The following is a 17,219-nucleotide window of genomic DNA, read 5'->3' on the forward strand; positions in this document are numbered from 1 at the left end:
CATTTCAGTGCAGTGCTGGTGTTGCAATTAGCTCAACCTCCCGCTTGGACAGAGGTGGCAGAGTTGCTGACACGATTGTAAGGAGGCCCTAGGAGTTTGGCCTTCCACTGGTGGTTGAACTAGGATACCACAAAACATGTATAGGTGGGAGAGTGGTTATGTCGGTCAGTGAAAGGGCACTCTGTGCTGCTTACTGCTGCAGTCTTTCACAGTTTTTATTCACTTTCCCTCTGTGTTGCTTAAGGGACTTTGGCCTATGCATCTCAACTGCAGAGCAGCTGGGGGGTTCAGTCAGTGAAAGCGATTGGTCACTTAAGGAGATGCCAGTGGTCTACTATATTGGCTTGTGTGATAAACTAGTTGTTGTATAACTTGTTCTGGTTTGTGTCTTAAGCACTGCGCTTCCAATTACGCATGCGCCGTGGGACACTTAAATGAGCTCCAATAACAAGACTGTACACCTGCTAGGATGATAGGAAGGATGATCATACCGAGTCTGAGTTATCAAAGCAATGCATGCTCTTGAGATGGTTGATCAGGGTTTTCTTGAGATGAAGGATAAGCACTTGTTTTATAAGCCCTTCCCTGTAGTTTCCACTTGTGTCGTCTGGTTCGTGTTTCTAAAGAAATCCACTGGGCTCACTTGGTCAGGAACTTAAAGGAAGGCGTAAAGAAGGAATAACACTTAGGAAGGGAGAAGAACAATTTACTTGGAATGCATGTGAAACTGGAAGTTATTCATTGCCATTCCCAAGAGAACAAAAACAGGTCTAAAGAGTTAACTTTCCAGCGGTTGTACGGAAGTTGATTGAGAGAACTCAAGTGAAGTTCGTGTTTTGTGCCTGTGCGTTTGCTTTGTGTGAGCCAGAAAGTGGTCTAGCATGCCTGTGCAGTGACTCTGTATCACCGTGTCGTGCAGGGAGACAGCGAAACAGACTGGAGCCCATGGATACCATCTTTGTGAAGCAGGTGAAGGAGGAAGGCCCTGCCCATACTGCTGGACTTTGCACAGGTAGGGTTTTAACTCGCCTGCATATCTGAGCTAAGGGTTACTAGTAAACAGGATCTTCAAACTCGCATTTATTTTAACTTTTCTGCCATTTTTTTAAAGTGGTTTCTTATTGAATGTTGCTGCTGCTCTTGGATATTTCACTACATTCACATTTGTCATTAGATCAAATGCTTACTGTAATGTTTTGATGGGGTTTCTGTGACTGTGCTCTGTTCTACCTTTTGAAGCATACCCAGCTGTAAAAATGCTCAGCTTTACTAGAATAACTAATGTAGCCATGATTCAACACACCTTTGTCCTATGTACATCCGTTTTAAACAGCTATCTCCTTCATAGGAGAACATAAGACTGTTCTACTAGGAAGCTTTTTGGCAAACAGTGAAACAGATGTTACCGGTTTCACTGTTAAATTCCTACTAGGTTTACCTTGTGCTGTAAATATTTTAAATACCAGTCGTTTCTCTGTAGGATGTTTTCTTTTCTCTGTGGTATAACAGGTTTGGAGACAGTAGTGTTAAGTTACCAGTTCTCATTTGTGATCTTCACCTTTCTAACAGTGACAAGTCTGAAATCAGAAATCGTGATTCTCTTTACATACCAACAGGCACCATTTGTCAATAGGATATACTGTATGTTCCATTCACATTTTATTCTTATCTCGGTAATGTATTACTTTAGTTCTGTTTTGTCTGTAACTTATTTCAGACTTTGACATGTTAATATAATCATCATATTAAGTCGCTGAAAGCATGAACACCAGCTTTGGTGTCTGTTATTGTATAAACTTGTCTTTTGCACACATTAACCTGAAAGGAAGGTTTGTACTGCTTTCGAGTACTTCAGAATTCTCGCAGTCCTGCAGTCCTTGGTCAGGTGTTCAATGTCCCCTTCTACTGACCTGTAACTGGAGCCATTCCAGTCTCTTTCGGAAACTATAGTTTTAAGTCCATGTATTCCTGAACTAAATAAATAACAAGCGTGCAGTTACAGACTTTATTACCGTACGTGTGTTTCCGAAAAGACTTTGACACCTTTCTTAAAGGGACAAACTGGTGGATTCCAGACAGTGTATGTTTGCCTTACAAAACATCTTTCAGAAATCAGATATCTTTCCTGCAAGAAAAACACTTAGGAAAAATTGGGTTTATTCAGTTTGACTTAGTAAATCCCTTCAATTTTGTTTGTACCTCCTCAGACTTGTTTCCATTCAGCTTTTTAAAGTAACTTTATTTTCTGCTTTCAGCTGTGGAGTATACAGTATGTTTGACTTCTTCACTTTGTTTTTGGAAACGCTTTCACAAGCATTTGGAATTATCTGCTAATTTCTGCTTCTCCATAACATTTTATTTTCTGAGGGCCATCAGTGGCCTGTAGAGAAATGTGCAGCAATTAAGGACTTTTTTGACTTCAGAAAACAGAATTTATTATAGCACAGGCAATGGGGACATCATGCAGAAATGTTCAAGTGGTACAGTTTACCAAGAAATAGTATAATATTGCATTGTACAGCTCTACAGTACTCTGTACATGGGTCTTGAGGTTTTAATCGAAATTGGTGCTAGCATATTCTATAATATGTATTTTAACAATTTTCTTTCTAGCACAAACAGCTTCCACAGCACATGTTTACTGTATTTAATGTCTCTATCCCAGGATCTTGTGATGCAGTCCTGCCTGTTTTCCTAAAGACAGTTTAAATTGCTGAACATTATTTACTCTAAATGCAATCCACTTTGAGCTATGTATCTACTGTAAATATTCTAGAAGTTGTATTCACTGAATACGTAAATTGCAATGCATTTAAATGTTGTTGCAGTTTAATAAGTGGTTTAATTTTTCTCTTCAGGGGACAGAATTGTGAAAGTGAATGGAGAAAGTATAATTGGAAAGACTTACTCCCAAGTAATAGCCTTGATTCAGAACAGGTAAGAAAGCTTGCTTAAATAAAATGTTCTGTAGATAATTCATAATCCAAATTGTACTTTCACTGAATTAGATTTTGTAAAGACCTCGGTTGGCAATGTAAAAATGCTTTAGTATTGTATCTTTTAATATTGTTTTTATGCATTTGTACACTGTAATGACTGTTTTGGAACAATTGTATAGAAACGTGTCTGTGTATTTATCAATACATTTTTTGTACATTTTCACTAAAACATTGCTCAGTCACTGTAGTATTATTTTTTCATATCTATAAATACAGCACTTGGATGAGTGATGGGCAATTTAAGTGCCAGTCGATTCATTGTTTCTGAATGCCATTTTGGGGAATCAATTTTACAATTTTACACTCTCCTAAGTTCCCTGAGATGTGCACTGAGCATGGGGTGAAAACCCGAACACAGAGCCCTTTCTAATCGCACGTTTGGCTTTTCCTCCGTCCCCTGCTTTTTCACATGAACGAAGAGCCCCTTCACTGGTGCTGTGCGCCGAGGCCAAAGGCACAGTAAACGCCAATATTAAATGCCCCCTCCGTCACACAATTCTCTGTTTTTACCAAAAGTGTGTTTAAGTTCTCCTGATACCCGCGTTGTGCCTGCAGTCAGAGTGGAAGAGGCTGAGAGGCATATGAGGAAACGATAAAGAATTTGGAGATGTACAGATTTATTCCATAATAGACTCCGGCTGTATACCTTCTTTTTTCATCATCTCAGCCCTCTGAGCAAAGATTCCGAGACGGATATTAAGCTTATCCTTTTTCATCTGAGCTCATCAAGCAACCCACAAAGCAAAAAAGAGCCTTTTACATTTTGGTTCAGGTGGGTGGCTGCGTCAGCATGCGTGGGCTGCAAAGGAACAAGTAAAGGTTTATTCCATGCTGAAAAGAGAAGAAAGGAAACACAACGTTTCGGCTGTGGAGCATTCTTCAGATAAAGGCTCCACAGCTGAAACGTTTCCTTTTTTTCCTCTTTTCAGCATGGAATAAACCTACTACTTGTTAGTTTACATTTTATGTTGACTTCATCTTCTAATTTATATGATGTGTTAAATTTTAGTGACACGTTTCTTGAGCTGTGTGTGATGCCAAAAGATGAAGACATTCTACAGCTGGTAAGTGAAAATTGCTTAACGTAAGATTCATCTTTATCTGGTTTTGATACGTTTATTTTTAGTTCATTGTAAGACGACAAACTGCACACCAAGTGCTTTCTTGATGTGCAGTTTCTCTAGTAACAGGGTCAAGCTGATGTTCCTGTAGAGAAATACATTTCTGGTGAATTGGTTAGTGTCTAAATTAAGTTTAAAAAAAAGAGCATATTTTCATTAAGATGCCAATATGATACTTGGTCACAACTGTAACAGTACATATTTTTTTTTACTTTGAAATCTGGTTATAAACTGTTTTGCAGAATGAGAGTCACAAGTAAAACTGCATCTGTAGCCTCCTATGAGTGTCATTTCAATTCCTGGAGTAACAGTATGGTACTTCAGTACATCGAAGTGTTTATTTCCAGCCTTTACTGGATATAGATTAATTTAATTGAAAAAAAATCTCATAAGTACAGGAAGGCTAAAGGTTTCAAATTGTTTTTCAACTATATACTAAATTGTTGACTGTTTAAAGTGTAGATAAGTAAGCTAAATTACCACCTATGGTTAAACGTGAATATCATTACCAGTAGTTCTTGAATTTACTGAGCAGCTTCTTGTATTTCATACAGAACAAGAGCTGTGAATGCTTTCAGTCATTGCTTTCAGCCTGTGTATTCTTCCTAGTATGTTTTATTTTTGTGTTCTTTAAAGTTAACTTCTTTTAGGAGCTGTAACAATTATGACTATTACATGGTACAAATCACTAGCTAGTTACTTGTTAATGATATGAATAGTGTTTATGTGCTGAGATTTACATTCTGTTTTGGAGAAGACGATTGTTTTCATACATTCTGATATGAAAGCTTATATAGGACAGTTGAAGTAAAACTATTTGTGGTTCTGATTTAATTGTAACGAGCTCTGCTTTAGAACATGTCTGAGTCTGAAACATGTCGCGTGGCATTCTAATATTGCTGTCGTGGCCACCTAGGGCTGAAAAGCTAGTCAACACTTTTGTTTTCTCTCGAATTGATTGCTGTAATGCCCTACTCGCTGGGCTATCTAAATCCACACAGAACAAACTTTAGTAGGTCCAGAGTTTTGGGAGCCAGAATAATACCTGCTCTCCTGGATTCCCTGCACTGGCTTCCTGTCAGGTTTCACATTGACTTCAAAATCCTCACGCTGACCTGTGAGGCTCTACAGGACTTGGCACCTCAGTACCTGTCTGCCTTACTTTCGTCCTACTCCCCACCTCACAACCTTTCTTGGTCTAGTTCTGGTTTCCTGAATCAAGCCTGTCTACATACTGTGGGTGACAACGCCTTTTCCTCCTATGCCCCTGAGCTCCTCTTTAGAAGGGCTTTTATTTAACTGGTTCTGTCTGCCCCTGTGCTTTCCTTCTATTCTCCAAACTTTTGTTGTTATTGTGTAATTCTGCTCTCTTCTCTCATTGTGTGCCTTTTTTTCTTACTATAAAGCTCTTTGAGAAGCTACTTCTAAAGGCGCTATATAGAATCATTTATTATCATTAGCACTTTTTTTAAGCTAGCCCCTGCACCAGCAAAGGGGTTGTTTGTGCATTCCTCTACAGCTACAGGAGAGTGTGATTCTTCCTGGTGACCCAGTAAGTCTGCTTGTGCAGTAAAGTCAAGGAGTTGCCTTTTTTGGCAGTTGCATACCTTTGTTGACTGGAGTCCACTCAAAACTGGTGATGCACAGACAGCTATGAGTAATCCCAGTGAGAGCTGACAATTGGAGGCACAGGTGTGAGCTGGCAATGTATGGACTGTAGAGCCCAGCCCCTTGCAGTCTTAGCTGCAAGACTCCCAAAGAGATTTTTGCACTGTACAGAAATTTGTTTCTGCTCCATATAGATTGCAAGTATTTAAATGCAATAGGGTGAATAACTTGATTTTAGAATTTTTATTTACTGGTAATTTCTGTTTCAGTGTTTTTTTTATCAAAAGCAAAATTGCTTTTTCTGAAAAAGGAAAATCTGCCAGCAGTGTCTAGTTTAAACACATTGGGGATTGTTAATGTATTTGGATGCTAAATTGTAACCTTTAACATGAAAGGTGTAAAGGACAATTTATTTTGTCAAGAAGGGTTGTTGTATTTCATTGTATTGTGCAATGTCTAAAACGTAATAGCAATACTAAACATTCTGGGGACACATTTTGTGAGCCATTGCCACAGTTTCACTGCTAACAGTATACTGACAGTTACTAACAATGAAAAAAAATAATTCTCAATGTGAGGAAATATCACAAAGTAGGCAGTGTGGTGTAAAATCACTCGTCCCAAATTGCAGTTTCTCTCCACGGGGATTATTTCAGGCATATCTTTTAAAAATAGAATTAAGGACACATTTTGTCTTGTAGTTCATAGCCGTGTGTGATGGGGGTGTCTGATTAGTCATCACTGATACTGTATGTAACAAACTGGTTTTTGCAGAGTTAAGTATTTTAAAAGTGCTATATTTTTTAAATATCAGCGGTGGTATAAACTGAATTTGTTTATTGTAAGAATGGATTCAGCTGTGGTGCGTTGTTTGGTATTGTAGGTTTTTTACATATGAATTCAGTCACCTTGAAATCCCAAGAGGTGATATTTCAGAACAGCCAGGAGAGAGATGTCCTCTTTTAGTACAAGTACTTCTGACTGCTGAGGATGCTGGAAAAGTTTTAGAAACATGCCCTAATTATAACACTTGAACTGCAGGAACATGCAATTTGCAATAAATCTGTGTCAGCTACAGGGGCTTTAAAAAAGAAAACAAACTTAGTGTTCAGTTTCTTTTCCCTGTGTCTACAGTTTCCTTCATTTTTATAATGGCTAAGAACATCATGAATGAGTATCATTGCAGTTTGTGCTTAATTTTAGTTAATGTTAGTTAAGGAGTTTTGGGACTACACTATGTGCCAGTTAAAGTTTTTAGGTTTATGGCTGACCTTCATTTTCCATTAAAGTCAAAACTTCTTTGTAAACTAGATTAGCAAGTTTTTTTTGAAGGAAGCTAAAAGGAAATATGTATGGTGAACATTGTGGATGTGCCTTGACTCATACCTACTTCTTTTGCTCCTAAGCCATAAACTATTATTCATTTGATGATTGTATTTTATTTGTGCAGTTAGCAGCAGAATAGGGTCTTTGAGCATCTTTGATCTCATTCAACACAGTGAAGGGTCATTCTGCTGTCATTCTAATGCACAAAGGAAAACCCAGCAATTAGGTCTCATGAATATGCAGTGTTTTTAAACAACTTATGACACTGTGAACAGAAGATGGGTCAAGATACAAACTTTGGTTGTGTGAAATTTGCACCGGCTCCCTGAGCATTAACACAGTGCTGGCAGCGTAGACTTCATTTCTAGACTGCTGAAATGTTCCTCCTCTCTTCTTATGCAGCAGGCAAAGTTTGGCAAATGGCAGTTCTCCTCTTGGTATGGGTGAGTTGGTCAAAGGAAGAAGTTGGCCACTGCAAGATGTTAGTTTTAAAGCCATGTCATTGTCATCTTCACGGTCTTGATTTGTCCTGCTGAAGAATGAGCTCTTCAGGATTGGCCTGCAGGAATTAAATTGCCGTTGTCAAGAACTTAAACACATCCTGGACTGTGGGGTTCTTAATCTGCACCAAAGGTGCTGGAAATGTCTCCCCACATTGTCACAGCTGGCTTGACCAATGCGGTGGTCAGTGTACTGCTCAACCGGGCATCTCTGCTCCTTGTGCTCTGTTAGTTCTGTCAAGAGGGAAAGAGTAGAGAGAGTAGACTAGTTTATTGCCATATGTACACTGGAATTCTTAATCGCACTGATCTCACGGGACGTACACAGTTCAACAGACAGCACCACACACTGTAGACAACAGGAGCAATAGATGTTGTGGAAAAATAAATATATAGTAGTGAAACATGGTAGACCATGCAAAAAGTGCGTAGTGTGGTTGTGTATTGAGGCACTGCAGTTAGCTGTTGAGGATGCGCACTGCAGTGGGATAGAAGCTGTTCTTGAGTGCAGTGGTCCTTGCTTTAATATTGTGAAAAGGTCACTGGTAAAGAAAACGTGCAGTTTGCATTGCTGCCAAACCTCCGGGTACCAGTTTCCAGCTTCATGTATCGGAATTCCTTTCACCAACACCCTACATATGAAAATGATTTAGTGTTCATTCTTAGAGGACGTGCCCAAGATCTAAGCGTTAGTTCCTGCTTCTAAAACAGGAACTGGTGTTGCAGATTACTTTAAAGCTCTACATCGAATAAAATTGGCCCATGAGAGAATTCATAGATCTTCAGTTTACCTTTTTTTTTTGTAGTCTATCCTGGGCAGACTTTATATACACCTGTATAGTTGATACTATTGAGCTCATCAGAAAACACATCAGGTTTATTCTAAATTGTCAGATAGACTGACAGTATTCCACTAATTAAGTCCTCACTTTCCTGCTTCCCTCTTACCTAATTATTGAGGAACTGAAATTGAATTGATTGTTTTTCTTGTCTGTCAGACTGCTTTCTTTAACAGGATTAAAGTTCCTTAATGATTCACCAAAGCCAGAATTTGTGGTGTGGACACGGTCAGTCTTGCTTGTCTGTTAAGCACTGAAGAAATCCACTTAGAAGTAGGAAAAATTATCTTTGTCATGAAAACCTTTTTTTTTCCAGTGGGAGATGCTTTTTTGCGGACTCTTACTGGTTGTGCAGGTTTATAGACTACTTTACATAGCTGATAGAAAGGATAGCAAACCAAATGCAATAATCACAGATGTGGTTGTAGTATGTGCTAACCTGCATAGCAGTCTTCACAGATACATGAAAATATCAATTCTGATAATTACAGCATTCGTTTTGCTGATGGTTTTTATCCAAAGCTGCTTGGGAGTCTGAGACTCCTGCTGTGGAGTCATTTTCAAGGGGATTTTGTTTTGTCTTCTCAGACGCATAGTGCGCAGAGAGATCAAGAACAGAAATTTGAGGGCTGGAGTTTTTAGCTGAGACTGTTCTGGTACTGCACATAATATATCTGCAGTTCTGTATAACATTGACCTGGATAGAAGCAGAGTGATATTTCAGTTATGAGATGGAAATATTTGTGCATATTTATGGATATGCAACGCAAGCATTACATCCCCTCGTGACCCCAGTGTTCTCTGTCAGGGCCAGATGGTTCGGCTCAGGGGCGTGTACATGGTTTTCTTCCAGATTCTGCAGGGCACCTGTCAAGGTGCTGTAGCTGGTGTTCTCTGTAACAGGACGCCGAACGGCTTGGAACAAAAGCAGGACAGAGTCTGGGCAGTCGTGGTTGTGGTTGTTGAGCGTGAGGCCACACTGAAGTACGGTAGTGCATTAAAGATAAGAGGGCCATTCCTTGAAGCGTGTGGGTGGATATTCCCTATGAATTACACTTCTTTAATTCTAAAAGTGGGTAATTGGAAAAAGTTAACTTGTTAACGTGTTTGCAGGCATACAAAGGCCCCCCAGACAGCAGTGCCCCCAGTTTTCTCTGTCAAGGCAATGAAGGAATTTTAAACTCATAGTTTGCAGATTTATTGGTTGTATGTGCTATGTGCATAACTTTTTTTTTAAGTCTTACATCAGGAAACTTTTTTTTTAATGTGGCAAATTACTTTTGAGTGACTTTTGTATAATTATTTACCTATTGGAGAAAAGGGCTACAGTAAAATTTTAATCCCACCGTTAACTTATCTTATATCACAGTTCGTCACGTATATCACCCATCGTCACAGAAATCTCCTGATTTGTTCATCCTTTCATCTGTTTAACTTTGAGATATTTGACAGGATACATGTTTCTGTTAATACAGGCAATCCTGTTATACATGGGCTCAGGGGCCAGAAAATCACAAGAATGGAGGGGAATTTTCCCCCCATAAGAGCAGTGTAAATCTGGAGGGTTCTGGACCATAAGAGCATAAACGTGGCCCATGTGACTTAAAGCAGAAGTCTTTTCTCTTAAGAGTTAATGGAAAAGAGTTGGGCTAGGGACCATACATTAGACTGTGTTTTTCACCTGTCGATAAATATAGTAAGAGGGTCCAGTTACTCATAAGTCTAGGTTACATTCTTAAATAATGCAATTAATAGCAAAACTACTTAGAGGAATTACTAGCCATAAGGAATAATGAGATGTTCTCAACAGCAGTTCTGATATGGGTATATACATATTTATGAACAAGTAATAGGTTTATTCCATGCTGAAAAAAAGAAGAAAGAGAACACAACGTTTTGGCCGTGGAGCCTTCTTATTTATACATTTAATGTAATTTAAAGTACAATAAATAGAAATAATTACAACTCTTTTTGAAGAGATTTGTAATTTGTGATCAAGTCTTCATCCATGATTCTTGGTGTGAGTTCAACTTTATTGTTGGGGCATAACTATTCAAAATATTTTTTTTTTATTTCTGAAGTTATTATTACTAAATAATGCAAGAACCACCTACATTCCTGGCATTTGGTGCCTTGGAAATGTAAGAGCGTGGAATTTTTATATCATTTCTCAATTCATGAAGGGTGTAAGTGCAAAATGGGAAAGTATTTTAGAAAAGTAGATCTTCATCCCTCTCATCATCCCTTTGGGAATCTTCCAAAGAGAAAATGAGGGTTGTTCTTGTTGATGTTAAAGGTTCCATGACGCTCATTCAGAAGAGGACAGACTGCCCCTAAACCTGAATTCTCTTAGTGAGTGTCAGACCACTTGGTTCCTCCGAGATCTCCAATCCAATTGAAGTTCAAATGGTATATTTAAAAATAAAATGTGAGAATTTAATAAAATATAATAACACGCAGAACCATACAGGTGAGGGTCACATGAGATCCGCATCCTGCTGTACTGCAAGAAGTCACAGCGCAGTTCAGTAATATTTTGTAACGAGAACACAAAACACACAGAGCATCTTCCCTTAATGCATGTATTTTTAACCTGAATTTATACTTGAGACCTTTGCACATGCATTACAACTTGTACAGAGATTTCCTCAAAGGGAAAAATGGTTGGCAGTGGTTCTCCATGCCTTTGAGATGTTCTGTAAAATGTACAACAGATGTTTGTCTTCCTGCAAAACACATTTGAGAATGAACCCTTTCACACAGCAGGTCAGTTTCTGAACAGATAAACATATACAAAGTTAACAAGTTATGAGCTGTGCTTCTGTTAGAATTGCTTATTACATAACACCAACACTATTTTGGAAAAAGAAATCAAATCACAAAGCAGAATTTTTATGCCTTTGAGCCAAACAAATGTCTGTCAGTGACCCTTTTTGGTTTAAATGTTTAGCCAACAATTAAGTTGCCTACCAGTTGAACGTGTAGGTTTCACTTGTGCAATAACAATATGTTTTGTGAACACTACAGGTTAAAAGATGCTGTATTGCCTTTAATTTGTGATATTGTCTCGACCGTGGGAGTCCTAGCATGAAAGTACTTGTAACAGGTTCCTTCAAAGAGATGGGTTTAGCCATGAGGGAGGCCCTCAACTTGTTACACAACAGTGATCCGTGTGGTTTAGCAGGTAACCAAAAGGCTGAACTGTGTGAACTGTATGGTTGGTGTTTTTCATGGTTTGTGGTGAAGGAGGCATCCGGCCTAATAACACGTTCTCACAGAGAACCGCATACAGTATATCTTTATATCCTGATCTGGACAGGGAGTGTTGTGATAAGTGGAATGTAACATATACCGCCTATTCTAGATATTGATAAAAACTGTGGAAAAGTACTTGAAGGCTGGCAAAACATAGTTAAAAGCTGAGGCAGTAGAGAAACTTGAACAACAAGTTACACGTTAATAAATTCTGTGAAATAAGAGCAAAAAAAACATCATAGTCCAGAATGAGTTATGAATTGAATAATATGTAATGCTTGTACAGTAATCTAAACAGCATTGCACAGAGCAAACATCAATTGTCATAAATTCAGAAAACACTAGGGTTATATTTAGTCACACCTCTGTAGGTAGTGTTTTAAACAAACAGTCTTATGGAATGTGTTGAGGTCGATAATTCTGCTTGTTTTAAAATAGAAACCCTGCTGTGTTCCACAGCGGGCATGAATATTTTATGTTAGCCAATCCGTTACATAATGCATTTTGTTCCTATTTCATTAGGGGTTATGAATATATTGCTACAGTAGTTTATGCATCTCATACTGTACACTAGTGTTGTATTTACCCTTTTATATATGAAATTCACTGTGGAAATACACAATCCAGGTGCTTCACATCAGAGCATATTTAATAGCCCATCCCGAACGGTTTCTATATACTGTTTGTGAGCTAGGCCTGTACTCAGATCTGTGTATTAACTGCAGCTCCTAGCAATTTCTGTAGTGACCGCTGTTGACTGTAGGGAGCTTGGAAGAATCTGCTATTTTAAAATTTCAAGTTATTATATACTAAAAAAAGAGGTTTATTTCTGGAGTTTGTTGAATCCCTTGTGGTAATGTACTCGTGATGACCTCAAATAACATGCCATGAATGAGTTTTGGTTTTAAAACTTCCTGACCTAAAAAGTCCCCGGCAAGGCAAGTTTACCTTCTGATTTTACCAGGAATAAGTCAGACTTGGCATGTTCACTGCTGCTGATGTCGTGAGAAATTCTCCAGCCATATTATACGGGCCTGTTCATATGAAGTCAGTCAAGAGGGATGATGTGTTTGTCTCCACCCCCTTTTTGCACACCAGAATATGCAACACGTCTCTTGCTATCATGGCAGCTCGCTCGCATCGTTATCAGCGAGACGCGAAGAGAGTGGGGGGTGTCTGTCCTGTCCCTGTAATGAGCCCCTGATCTGACTGCAGCAGGCAAGGGGGTGTCAGGGTGCAGCCGATTAGGCTGTAAGGATGCAGCGGGCTGTGAAAGAGTTTCCAGTGGAGTAGAAAATGGATGTGAACTGAAAAATCCTCGCACAGCAGGAGAGGTTCCGGAAGCATCAGCCTTTGGATTTGAGCACTGTGGTGTGGGTGGTAGGGGGAAAGAAGATGAAGGAGGAGGAGGAGGAGGAGGAGAAAAAACAGCTGCAGTCAGCTGACAGCTCTTGGTTCTGGTCAGGTCGATATCGTTGCCGAGGGGTGGGGGTGAGGGGGGGGGTTGGTGGAGGCCGTACCATCTGAACTGAATGTATAATCAAGCAGCTGCTGCTTCCGTCATCTGAATGGGAACAGCTTAGCGGAGGAGAGGGAGAGAGAGAGCAGGAGTGTTAGCGGGAGCCGGTAGCCTTGCCGCTTGCCGTTGGTGCTGTGGAGACGAGACCCCCAGCACGCTGCAGAGCTAGCTCCGCCAGGTGGGCTCCTGCTAGCTGTGAGGTTTTCTCAAGGCTTGGGAAATGCCGGGGAGAAGCAGGTGGGAGTGTTCACATGAGACTATTCCACTGCTCATCTGCTACGTGGCCCTTTTACCTCAATGGTACCTTCCAGCAAATTCAGAGAAGATGTATTTTTAGCTTCTCGTATCCAGCATCAATATGACAGAATAATTCTCTCTCTGCATCAGTAAGCAGCTTGCTGTATTTTTTTTTTACTCTCCTTTCCTTTCTCCCTGCTTCTGCGTACTATGGTTCTGCCTGCCCTACTGGCTGCAGTTTTCAAGGGATATCACAGCTCTGGTAAGAAGGAAAATAAAGCTGGGTGTTTTCACCTGTCAGTTCCCATCTCATTTCCATTTTTCATCTTGTTGGTGCTGAAACAAATCGGACCCAAACCATGACACTGCTCTGTGGATTTTTATTTTGATTTAAACTGCCATTATTCCTTTTAGTTTCATCATGGTTTGTGCATTGTGTGGTCTTGATGTGGTACCTGTTTGATAGCTGATCGATTGACAACACACCAAACATTTACTGCTGGCGTGTTTGAAGTGCCTCGCCCCTTTTTTCTGTATCATGCTCCTCTGGAGTACTTTGGCCTCGGCTGTGAGCTATTGCTTTACAGCCACGCTGATGCAAATAGAAGGGAGGGACTGACACTGGGGCAAGATCATCAGACATGTTTGGAATTGTACAGGAAATGCAATTTGACGCCACAGGTAAAGTGCATAAAACTCTCCTGCTTAATATTTTCCCTGTCATTTTTGCGCAAGAGCATAAGGCAGTCTAGTGGCATCGTAAAGGCAGCTTTCTGGATAGACTGAAGAACAAGAGATGTTTCATTTCTCCTTCAGCCAAGTTAATTTTTCACTTCCATCTTCCTGGAGTCTTACGTTAATTCAAGATGATTACTGAAGTGTCGTTTGTCACCAAGGGCTGTGTGGGAAAACATCCCTCTTTTACTTTTGCTGTATGTGTGAGGAAACGGTCTCTGAAGCGAAAGGTAGGTACGCTGCTGTCAGATGCTTACCAGTTCTTTTTGCTCCTGGCTTGGCGTACTTCTGCTCTTTAATTCACATCTGTTGCTTTGACAGAACGCGAAGCTTAAGATATCATGGCGCCAGCCTTATTTTATCATGAGATTTTTAAAGGTGAATCGTCTTCTCATTTAAAATGTTGTTGCTGTTGTATATTTTTGCTGTAAGCTTTGCTGAAATGGTCGAGCGTTTTTTGTTTTCGCTGCTCTCCTTTGATATTTTTATCTGATTTCCTTGTACATTGCCTGGCGGTGTTTCACAGCGCGGACTGTACGGATCCTTGTGCACATCCCATACGTATGAAGTGAAGTGGTAAATTTTTTAACTGACATTTTAAATGTTTCAGCTCCTCGAGAAAAAAGGTCCTTGTTTTCCCTCTGTTGGAGTTCTAGTAGTAGGAGATGTCAAGGGGCTTTTGATGTCGACTGGCGTTTTTAGTGTGACTGTGCAGCGTTCAAGGTATTTTCCTCCCGAGAAGCAGAGGAGTCCGCCACTGACCTGCCTTGTCTTTTCCAGGCGTATTCCCAAGATGCGTACCTTAAGGGCAACGAAGCGTACAGCGGGAATGCCCAGAACATCCCGGAACCCCCTCCTCTGTGTTATCCTCGGATAGATGTTAAACCTGCCGTGATGGCTCAGGTCCCCGATGCTTCCCCGTCCCCCGAGGCGGCGCGGGGCGCGCCCCAGGGCAGCGGGCCGGCAGGCAGAGCGGCCTGGCCGGCCGTGGCCCCGGGGGGGCCCCCCGAGCTCGGGTACCGCCGGGAGATCACCGTGCCCCCCTCGCCCCCGCAGCTGCCCAAGACCAAGGCCCTGGTGTGCGTGTACCAGGACGCCATCAGGACTGTCGTCGTGCCGCCCGAGGCCATCGAGCGGGGAGGCCGGGCGAGCCGAGCGGGGCCCCCTCACAGAACCGAGGAGAACCGGTACGGCTCCGATAAGGCCAGGGCGCCCGCTGCGCCATCTTCCTCGGGCGGGCAGAAGCAGTTCCCCCTGTCCAGGGCAGCGGAGTCTCCTTTATTCCCTTCCGGAGGCCGGCCGGTCCAGTTCCCGGGGTCACCCGACGGCCCCTCGGGCTCCGTCGGCCCCGCGCTGACCGCTGCTGGCGACCCCTTTCCCGCGGGGCCGAATCACTACTCCCCCTCTTCTTCCTCTTCCTCCTCTACCTCGCCTGCAGCCCACCAGCACATCGACTGGCGGAATTACAAAACGTACAAGGAGTACATCGACAACAAGCGACTGCACATGTACGGCTGCCGGACCATCCAGGAGCGGCTGGACAGCCTGCGGGCCGCCTCCCAGAACTCGGCCGATTACAAGCAGGCGGCGGCGGCCCCCGGCCCGCGGGGGGTGGGAAGCGTACAGGTCCGCCGGAGGAGCACGTCTCACGACCGGGCGTATTCGAACGCGGCGGCCGCGCCCATGCGCAGCGCCTCCCAGGACCGTCTCGGAGGGGGCGAGCAGGCGGCCGCCCTGAAGGACTGGCCAAGGAGTGCCTCCCAGGATGCTCTCACTTCGCCGCTGGCGGGGCCGCCGAAGCCGCGCGCGCGCTCTTGCGACTACCTGGGCAGGCAGACCGAGACGCCGCCAGGGGACGGCTTCGTGGCGGGAGCCCCCGGGCGGGTCGTGGACAGGCAGACCCGCGGCAGGGCCGAGCTGGAGGACAGACCCCTGCCTTACTACGAGGGGGCCAGGCAGCCCAGCAGGCAGTCCTCCTCCGTGCGGACTGCCCACCCACCCCACCGGACTCCGACAGGCTACAGCCCGGACATCCGCATGGGCGGGGGCAGTTTCAGGGGAATTTCTGTCCTCCCTCCCTTTCCGAAAGGTACAGAACAATTGCACACCTCAAGGGCAGACAGTCTGCCTCATGACGCCCCTCACGCTGTGGACAGAGCCTCGCGAGCTGTGGGCAAGACCCCCGTCACGGACCCCTCCCCTTACGCCGCGTCCGCGGTGCCCGCCGGCCAGGGTCCCGGCGGCTCAAGTGCACTCAAAGACCAAAGAGCGGTCGCCGGCGGCCACCTCCCCCACGCTGCCCCGCACCTGCAGCCGCGGGCCCGGGCCGATGGCGCGCGGGAGCCTGCGTCCTGCTCCGCGGCCTTCAGAGGGAACAGCGGTGGGAAGGAGCAGGGCGAAGGGAGCGGGGCGGCCGAGGGCCTGGCGGTGGTCTTGCGCGAAAAGCCCCCCTCTGGCAGGCACACGCCTCAGCCCCTGCGGCACCCGTCTTACATCCTGGCGGTGAACGAGCCCGAGGGCGGCCCCCCGGCCGAGCCCACCTGCTGGCTGCCCAACGACGCCCGGCGGGAGGTCAACATGAAGCGGCTGGGGGAGCAGCGCAGGGCGTCGGGCTCCAGTCCTCCGGATGACTCCCTGGCGTCTATCCCCTTCATAGGTGAGTCCAGGGCCTGGCGTGGACGGGTTGCCGCGGAGACCGGGGTCCGGGTGGGATCACGAGCTGCCGGGCAGCAGTGGCGACTCGCGAAGGGCCACAGGCGAGAAATTCATGTCTCGTTTACGACGGAGCGAGTTCTGTTCCCTGCTTTGTGTTCCGCGCGGTGTGGGTTGGTACGCGGCGGTGTCGGGGGCCCTCGGTGTTGTTTTTCAGCGAAATGTGGTAGGAGCAGAAGTTTTAGAAACCCTGTTGAAATGGGGATATTTCAAGGGAACTTTCCATTTCAGTGTTTGTTTTTTTTTTGCTTTAGAAAGTTGTGATTGTGTGGTGTTCAGCACATGGGCGTAGGAATTCAAGTTAAATCTTCTGTCAAGATTATCAGCTTATGGAAATAGTGCACTCTCACTTTAGTGAGAGCCAAGGC

General features: G+C 43.4%; 1 protein-coding gene across 11 annotated transcripts in view; it reads left to right on the plus strand.

Moving 5' to 3' along the window:
• LOC102685199 (rho GTPase-activating protein 21) overlaps positions 1 to 17,219 on the plus strand; it is a 106,339-nt gene that overhangs the window by 62,595 nt on the left and 26,525 nt on the right. For 8 of the 11 annotated variants that reach the window (XR_011189947.1, XR_011189948.1, XM_069191587.1 and 5 more), the window contains 5 exons: positions 920 to 1,012; positions 2,859 to 2,937; positions 4,009 to 4,063; positions 13,643 to 13,666; positions 14,920 to 16,795. Coding sequence is in view for 9 of the 11 variants with exons in the window: in XM_069191587.1 (XP_069047688.1) it covers positions 920 to 1,012; positions 2,859 to 2,937; positions 4,009 to 4,063; positions 13,643 to 13,666; positions 14,920 to 16,795 (2,127 nt within the window). In the remaining 2 variants the exon portion in view is untranslated. The other 3 variants (XM_015353454.2, XM_015353458.2, XM_015353457.2) reach the window with 2 other exon arrangements.

Source organism: Lepisosteus oculatus, chromosome 6 (assembly GCF_040954835.1).
Source record: "Lepisosteus oculatus isolate fLepOcu1 chromosome 6, fLepOcu1.hap2, whole genome shotgun sequence".
Lineage (NCBI taxonomy): Eukaryota > Metazoa > Chordata > Actinopteri > Semionotiformes > Lepisosteidae > Lepisosteus > Lepisosteus oculatus.